The sequence below is a fragment of the Alexandromys fortis genome, unplaced genomic scaffold (assembly GCF_014885135.2).
Source record: "Alexandromys fortis isolate MF-2015 unplaced genomic scaffold, M_Fortis_MF-2015_v1.1 scaffold_337, whole genome shotgun sequence".
NCBI classification, from domain to species: domain Eukaryota; kingdom Metazoa; phylum Chordata; class Mammalia; order Rodentia; family Cricetidae; genus Alexandromys; species Alexandromys fortis.
Window position 1 is genome coordinate 415,719 of NW_026068253.1, and position 9,598 is coordinate 425,316.

The following is a 9,598-nucleotide window of genomic DNA, read 5'->3' on the forward strand; positions in this document are numbered from 1 at the left end:
TGGGGGAACTTGGGGAAACAGGAAGATTGGGATAAAGGAAGGTTGGATAGGGGAGAAGGGAAGCACATATCTTAGTTAAAAGAGCCACCTTAGTGTTGGCAAGAGACTTGAACCTAGAGTGGCTCCCAGGAGCCCAAGGCGATGTCCCCAGTTAGTCCCTTGGGAAGCTGAGGATAGGGAACCTGAACTGACCCTATCCTATAGCATTACTGATGAATATCTTTCATATCACCATAGAACCTTCATCTGGTGATGGATGGAGATAGAGACAGAGACCCACACTGGAGCACTGGACTGAGCTCCCAAGGTCCCAATGAGGAGCAGATGGAGGGAGAACACGAGCAAGGATGTCAGGACCACGGGGGATGCACCCACCCACTGAGACAGTGGGGCTGATCTATTGGGAGCTCACCAAAGCCAGCTGGACTGTGACTGAAACAGCATGGGATAAAACCGGACTCTATACTCATTTTTTTATTGGATTATTTTTTTCTATTGGTGACCAGTTTCTTGATTTCTTTGAATATTTTGGAGATCAGCCCTCTGTCTGATTTGGTGTTGGTGAAGATTTTTTCCCATTCTGTAGTCTGCCATTTTGTTAATGTCCATTTTTAAAAAAAAAAAAAAAAAACATCCTCCCAATGTTGTATGTGTAGATTACATACTGTACTGACACACCCTTAAAGATATCACTGAAAAATATTCTATTGTGTAAATTTACCAAATTTTCTTTATTCATTCTTAAGTTAAGGGGCATCTAGGTTGTTTCCAGGCTCATTACAAATAATGATGCTATGAACATAGTTGAGCAAGTGATGTTGTGGTGTAATTGAGCATCCTATAGGAATATGCACAAGAATGGTTAGATACTCATAATGCACCATTTAATTCTTTACTGAGTATTCTTATTCAATAAGGAACAGAAATTTTTCTTCCTCTTAAAATTACAATAATATGCCCAGCTTTACAGTATGCATGTCTCAACATACGAAGTTGTCCATTGTTTTTAACCATAGTAGCTGTATATAGATTCCATAATTTTTTTTTCCATGTGCTACTGATCACAACCCAATGATTATATCAGGAATGAGGAAGGTGTCTGTGATAGGGAGAGCTAATGTTCTGTTCCCTTGAAGAGTCATATCTGTATATATCTGTTAGAAGTAGAAGGGGAGACAAGAAGGACTGAGTCTTGGAATAATGGGAAAACAAATGGTACTAATCATCTGTCTTGAAACTCTTCTGATATCACTCATGGAGAACAATCAACATTGTAATGAAAAAACGTAGCATCAGTACCCTGTCTGAAATTCACTTTCAAAACTGAGTATTATTTTAATGTATGACAAGGCCACTTTGAAACCATGCCACTAAAATAATTATCAGTTGACTGGAATTAGTTGAATGAGTCATATGGATTGGTTCAGAAAGTGTGAATACTGGATGTAACTTATACAAAAGTTTATCAGGAAACACAATCTGTATATTGCTAATAGGTCTTATGATTCCCCAAAAGTTCTCTGTTGCTCCACAGCACCTTCATGGCAATTATGAGGAACATATATATCGCATGTGCTGCCCCCAAGAGGCCAAGATGAAGGCAGGGTTAGGAAAGTAGCTGGAACGTGAATTAAGATGTTAGGAGTTATTTAACCACAGTATACTCCATGTGCCTTTGTCTCATAATAAAGTATTTTGATTTGTGCTGCTTCTACACGGTGTTTATTTTTCAAGTCGAAGAAATTACTGTTTTGTGAATCAGGAAATGTTTTCCTGAAGATAAACATAAAGTTTTGAACTTCTGCTTTGGCCAGTGTGCAGGTAGAAGTCAGTTGTACTTCTTGTTCCCAAAATTTCCTCTGTGGTTATTTGGTATGTTCCTCCTACACAACACAGTAACTCTCACCCAGGATAGTAGCTATTACCCAAGAGGAAGAATCAATCTGTAAATGATGCAGACTCAATGTTTAGACAAACCACTTAGATTTCTGCATTCTATTGCTTCAAAAATCAGTTTATGCTTTGTCATGCAGGTACTTAGCCTTTCTTTCAGCAGTTTCTTAAACTGTTGATGGTTTTAGTAAAAGACTTCTTGACTATTAAATAAGATATCATGTTGATAAAATTAAGGAAGCGATATTTATGATGGTCTAATTTATTTGGCTTATATTTCTTAATTTATTATATTTCCTTTATTAATATTTATTAATTATATTTATTAAGTTTATATTTCCTAAATTCAGGGAAAATATGTGCACAGTATTACATATATTATTGCATAAATTACTAATCTGGACATTAATAATTCTCAGAATTTGAGAGAATTAAAAAATTTCACTTTACTCATGAGTTGGTGACATACCTGATTCAAGTATTCACACACTCACAAAAACTTCATATATGTGTGCATGTGTGCGTGTGTGGTGTGTGTGTGTTTGTGTGTGTGTGTGTGTGTGTGTGTGTGTGTGTGTGTGTAAAACCCAAGTCAGAATACCATTTTGTGCTATTTCTTAAGAAACTAAAGGATATATCTAGAATTAAAAAACCTGCAGCGGATTTCAATCACAGCTGTAAGAGTGAGGCAGAATCACTTGCAGAATTGCAGAAGACAGATGTTATATCCTTCATATCAGCAAAGGATGAAATTGCTCTGCCCACAATATCTTAAGTGATTTCCCACTTTTCATAGTTTTATCAACTCATCCTTTGAAAATTAGAAAAACAGTTCTATAGGGCAATGCAAAGCTTTGTTATTTGGTAAATTGAATTTTTATGTTCATATAAACTAAATTCCAAGATGACAGGAAGTCAAGGCAATGAACAATTGTTAAAATGGTGGATTGAGGACCATGTTTCTCAGGTTATGAAGTTCAGGAATATATGTAATTGTTTTTGCTTCCAAGGGTTACTCTGTTCAACATTATGTTATGGCATACAACAGGGTCAGATTCAGATATAAATTGCAAATCAGAATTTGCTGCCCTGCTGTTGACACTAGGGCTAATCATGTAAGTCTAATACAGTTTTTAGTATATCAAGAACTGCTGAAGTGCAGTCTCAAGTACATATTGACTTAAAATTCCAAGTTTCTTTTTTTTTTTCAGGTTTCTGGGCATAGGTGTATTTTGATGTAACATTGATAAGAATTAAATAGTTATAGAAAATACACAAGCCATATATTGCAAATCAAAGGGGTTCAAAAATAATGAATATTAACTTTGCTGTCTATTATTCTTGATAGTAATTTTACCTTCTGGTAAAATTAAGAGTTAGGAGCTTAGAGTTCATTATATGAGAGTTTTAATATGTTCTTTTTTTTTGTACAAGAGGAGAGAGACATGGAGGAGAACAGAGAAAAATGTAGAGCTCAATAAAAATCAACAAAAAATAAAATAAAAATCCCGACTTTCAAAAGCAATAATTTTTCCACTTCAAAATTAAAATACTAAATAAGTTTTGGAAACAGATTTAAAGGCTGGGCATTCATCCATGTTGGTTAATAATAGAGTGTACTGTGAATGGGAACAGGCTGGGGGGGGGGTGGCAGGAGGCAGAAATACTAAGAAAGAGTTCCATATATACATATGAGTATTTTAGAACCAAATTTAAATATTGTACAGAAAGCCTCAGCATGGAAGTCAAATCAAGTATGTAAGCATATGTATGTAATGTTTGCCCACATAGAATATGGCNCTATTTCCATCTAGATATGTAATATAAAAATTTTCTTAATTTAAGAATAGGTTGGAAATAAGTTTAGAAATGAGACTATTTTTAGAAAGAAAAAATCAACTTGTTCAAAGTACAACATCCTTGCTTCCACACACAATCAGCACTCGACTTGCCTTTCCAAGCACAATGAAATCTCATGCAGCTGTCTGACATGAGTGACAGACATTTACATATCTCCATATTGCTGACTCTTTTCTAAGTTAATCTCATCTCACGTGAATTTTTCACCAGCTTCACTCTGATGTTGATAAAGGAGATGGTTCCATCAAATACATCTTGTCAGGTGAAGGGGCAAGTTCCATTTTCATTATTGATGAGAACACTGGGGATATTCATGCCACCAAGAGACTGGACCGGGAGGAGCAGGCCTATTATACACTCAGAGCCCAAGCATTGGACAGACTCACCAACAAGCCTGTGGAACCGGAATCTGAGTTTGTTATCAAAATTCAGGATATCAATGACAATGAACCCAAATTTCTGGATGGTCCATATACAGCAGGAGTTCCAGAAATGTCTCCTGTGGGTAAGTAAAATGCATGCTCTTTTTGTAATAAATATCTGAAAAATATGCTGGTCTGTGTGTAGTAATGCTCAGAATGAAAAGATATGATGACATACTAACAGCCAAGATTCATTCATTCAAATCCTTTTGATCTGCTTGGAAAATTAGGGGATGTTTTATTTTGTTGTTTTATATTTTTACATTTTATATTAATGCTATAGTGTTCAATTCGATCAACTCTCTTTGTCTTTAAGAAATCGCTTGTGCATTTTCCTTTCTATCACATAATTATTTGTTTAAAAATATTACAGTAATGTCTAACAAATTACTTTAAAAAAAATCTCTCGCAGTATGATCTTCCAACTCTCTTCATTATCATTATCTTCTTCTACTACTACTTCTTCTTCTTGATGTCTCTCTATTTAGTGGCAGATTGTTCTAGAGATTCCAAAAAGAAAACAAACAAACAAGCAAAATAACAAACTAATAAACTCTTTTCTATTAGTTCAGTTCCCTTTCTGATGTTACAAGGTTTCTGTTGGCTCCTCAGGGTGTACAGGGTTGCTGCTACATTGCATATATTGAAGTATCCAATGCCTAAACCTTTTGTAATCTCTTCACATATAAATTAAATACTGAGTGATTCTTTATAACAATAAAGCAATAGATAAAAAGAAAACAATAAAAAGCCTCCTCCTCTAATGTCTTTAAGCAATTGTCCATTACAAAAAATATATGGAAATTATTCATTTTACTTTAAAAATATATAAATTCTCTTTTAAATCTCAGTGCTCAGAGTATTTCTCCAACATCATTTTCTTTAGCTAGTATGTAATTTATGTTTATAAATTATTTTAATAGGACTGTAAAATAGGACAGCAGGTAATCTTTGTTGGTTTTGTTTTAATGGAGGAAGCACATATAAGATAGTATTGGTATTTAAAGCACATGGCCATTTTAACCACCATGCTTTACCTTGTTATATTCATTCAGTCCTTTGACTGATGCTTTTACAGCGGGGGTGGAATTGTACAGGTTAATGTTCCATTTATGGCATCACAATTTAGAACCCAATCTTTATTAATTATATGGCTATAGCTGCTGATATAATATAATATATATGATATGATATAGAGAATTATCAGGACATGTAGTCACTAGAGGTTCTAAACCAGGAGTCTGGGATTCTAACAATAATATATAGATATGCATTCTGTGACAAAGTCTATGTATTCCCTTATTCTTAATTCTGGTCATGCCTTCAAAGTGCTTCTTGCAGGTGCTGTTTGACAAAAATAACAGTATTAATAAAATGAAAAAAAGATTTTGTTGTTGGGTTGTAAGAAGCTAGAAATTTTCTCCCCAATTAATAACATTTGATAAATAAATTTGAAATGTATTTGATTGACCTTCATACTTCTATTTACTAGTATTTGGAATATTTTTCATTGACTAATAAACTTGAAATAGAATATGTTAATAACGTTTATGTAAAATTTTATTATGGAGATTACCTAATGCACCACTGTTTTGATTTGGATGATTTTACTCCAATATCAAGAAACATGTACATACAAATTATTTTATTATATTGATAGATTTGAATGATTTAAAATGTTTCAGAAAATTATTTTCAAATACTTTTAAAACTTGTTGAATGCTTATTTAAACAACTTGATTAACAAAAATTTCAAATTTTAAACATTGAATATCAATAAAAACTAAAATTTAGTAACATGTATTAAAGCTTCCTAAAGTGTTTGCTTATCACAAAATAGTTATAATCGCATTGATTGATACAGTACATCACCCATAAGCATTCAGTGTCTAACATTATAGCGCTCTTGTTTTTAATTTACACTAGGATATGTTTTATAAATGATAATAAGTCTGTAGAACAATTTCCAAATTGCTATAGAGCTTAGGAATAGATGGAAGTTTTTTATTCCATTTAGAGACTAGTAAGAAAGTTCAGTCCGTTAAGAGTTTGCTATGAAAGCAGGGGGCTCTGGGCTCAATACCAGGACCTATTAGAAACTGCGAATGCACACTTGTATTCCCAACACTGGGAGGCTGAGAAAGGGAGAGTCCTGGGTTTGCTCACTATTCAGTTTAATCTGCTCAGTGAGGTCCAATCAGGGAGAGACTCTGTCTCAATAATCAAGCTGGATGGTACTTTAGTAATGATGCACATGATTGTCCACTGCTTCCACAGTAGTGTATCACCTACACACAGGTAAAAAGCCACCAATACACATATCCAATCTTCATGCTCATTTAGGAATATGTGTCTATATGTACCTATTCAATAATTTAAATGTGCCAATGAACTAAACATTTATTTAACTTTTACATTTGCAAATCTGTAAAATGTAATTCTTAGGTTGATTTAGAAATACACACCATTCAATATTGGTTCTGCAAGGCATAGTCATTGAAGTTTACCAAAGAATAAACAAAAGTACAAGCAATTTTTATAACTTAACTTCATAATTTTTATTCAGCTATATGGGAGATAGAACTAGTATGGTATATCATAATATGGAAATTGAATAAAATTCTGACAAAAAATATATTAATGAAATAAGTACTAAGAAAAATGTATACAAAGCATAAAGATGTTAGTAGATTTAAAGTCCCATATTTATGAATTATTATAACCAAATTAATAATCATTCTTGTATTCCAAGTGCAGTGGAAAAACAGAACTTGGAATAAATATTTTCACTTTTTTTTGTTTTCCCTTTTACTCAACAAAATTTTCCACATAATATATTCTGATTACACTTTTTGCTCTCGAGGCCCTCCCAAATTTTTTTCCCACCTGGATCCACCACCTTTTGGTCTCTTAGAAAAAAAAATAGTCACTGATATGAGTATAACAAAATATCATTAGGAATGATTTCATTGATTATTGCCCCTTTTTGATCAATTGTGCAAGTGGAATGTATGTTTTGAATTAAGAAAAATAAAAAGGTAGTGAGGTAAGAGATTTGAAAGTAACTTTTTTTTTAAGAGAAAGCAATCAGGCTTTCAGAGGATAATAATAAAATATAATAATATAAGACAAAAACTAACACATTGAAATTGAATGAAACAACCTTCTGAAAACAGTCCAAAGCATGTAAATGTGTAACCACCTATATAATATAGATGCTTTGAGATCAGTTTTTATACTGCAGAATGCTGTTTTTACAACACTATTATTTTTCTGCTTTGGAGAGTTTTGGTAAAAATTTTTAATTCAGTATTTTAAAATAAATAAATGTAAATAAACAAGCAAAAAACTGAGAACACTTATCAAGGAAATAAAGTAATAAAGTAAACACTTAATATACAGTTAAGTGGACCACATACTCACAGCAAAAGTATAAATTTCAGCTTCCCTCTCAGCTGAATAATGAGCTGATATGGGCGTTAGATTTTTTTTTTATGACACTGTCTAATAAATGGTCCTTGAGACTGAAAAACAGTACTCTTAGAGAAAATTTCACACCTGAGCATGATGGGTGAGACACCTAATATCCAATTTCATTTGGTTTTGAGATTTTTTAATCTAATATTCATCATTCCATAGTGTCTTTGCCTACATACTTTCATAACACTTATTTTAAGTATTTTTATTAACATTTTTTAATTTGGTTTAACCAAAATATGTGTTAGATTGATATCTCTTTTTTCTAGATGATGATAACTTAAAACTAATAAATAAATGTAGCATAGAATTTGTGACACTTTGTGAGTACTTTAAAGTCCTTACATTTGGGAAATTTAATCCAAAGTGGTTTTGCTTGTTACCTAGGGACTTCAGTGGTACAAGTGACAGCCACAGATGCTGATGATCCTACCTATGGCAATAGTGCTCGGGTGGTCTACAGTATTCTACAAGGACAGCCATACTTTTCAGTGGAACCAAAGACGGGTAAGAAAGAAAATTTGCACTTACTGTAGTTACCATTTACATTCTGACTTGAACATATTACTTATTTTTATTAACATAATAATATTGAGTAGTTTTTATTTTGTTATTCTCAATATGCAAAAATCACTAAAAGTATCAGAGTAGGCAAAAGTTCCCCCCTGTTTTATTCTGTTTACCTATATCCATGAAAACACAAAATACAATAATATTGACCATTATTTTAGATGAGACTCCTGACCTTATTACGATATTTTGATTACTTGTTTGCATATTTCATTTTTATTTTATTTAATAATTTCATGTAGAAAATTAGAGAATTCATAATTTAAAACAAGCAAACTTTTTTGCATGAAGTGCAATATGAAATGGGTATATTTCGTACTTTCTGATGCCAATTCATAGGAAAATTTGAAGAAACTGTGAAATTTGTAAGATATTAAATTTAAAACTAAATAAGATTTTTTTCATCTTATAATAAATTCTTATAAGTTGCAAGGTTCTATTAATAGAACATTTCTATAGTTGATGGCTTAGCAGTCATTTTTTTTTTTTTTTTTTTTTTTTTTTGGTAAACAATAATGTGGCTTGAATTGCCTGGCGATGGAGGCTCATACTTTTAATTAAAACAATTGGAGGGCAAAGGTAGCTAAATCTTTGTGAGTTCAAGGCCAACCTGGTCTACAAAGAAGGTTCATAACAATCAGTGCTACACATAGACACCCTTTCTTGAAAAAACAAAACAAAAAAAGCTTAGATAGAATGATATATTTGAAGCATTATTTTTGTTACAGTAAAATTATATAACAGTGTTTTCTTTGTCATTGTGTGGACAGACTGGTTTGTCTCGATATTTTAAATGTACCCCTTTGAATATTTTGTACCCAATAAAATACAAAAAAAATTTTTCTTTTTAAGTTGCAGAATTTTTCAGGGGAATGTATTCCTAAAGATATTAGATTACAAGAGTGACTCTCGTTGAATATTTTAAAAGCAACGTCTATGTTGTTCATATTTTCCAAAGGAGAAACATACTATTTCATTCTTAAATCAGAGCAAGGGCAAATATTCTGCAGGCTCTTTCAAACAATAGTGGTTATGCATAAGAAGTAAGTAAAATCCTATTCAGTCATTAAAAGTTCAATACAATCTGTAATGTACGATTTGGCCCAATGTACATCAAGTCAAAGATAAAGTTGGGAAAATACATGGAAATCAAGTAGAGAATAAATTATCAAAATTGAGTGAGTGTTGAAGTTGAATGAATAAAGTCATTTGTCTTATGAGATGTACCATATTAGTGAAAACCTTTAAGTATTTGGTTACAAATTATATACATTTGCATTATGTAACTTGGTCCAAACTGCATATGGTAATACCAAAGGCTACATACTTCACTCTCAATGCTTGCCTTATGACTTTTAGTCTTTTTTGTTGTTGTT

General features: G+C 32.3%; 1 protein-coding gene across 4 annotated transcripts in view; it reads left to right on the plus strand.

Moving 5' to 3' along the window:
• Cdh7 (cadherin 7) overlaps positions 1 to 9,598 on the plus strand; it is a 151,123-nt gene that overhangs the window by 50,459 nt on the left and 91,066 nt on the right. For all 4 annotated transcript variants that reach the window (XM_050131463.1, XM_050131467.1, XM_050131465.1 and 1 more), the window contains 2 exons: positions 3,964 to 4,258; positions 8,040 to 8,159. In XM_050131463.1, the coding sequence (XP_049987420.1) occupies positions 3,964 to 4,258; positions 8,040 to 8,159 (415 nt within the window). The remainder of the gene's footprint in view (positions 1 to 3,963; positions 4,259 to 8,039; positions 8,160 to 9,598) is intronic.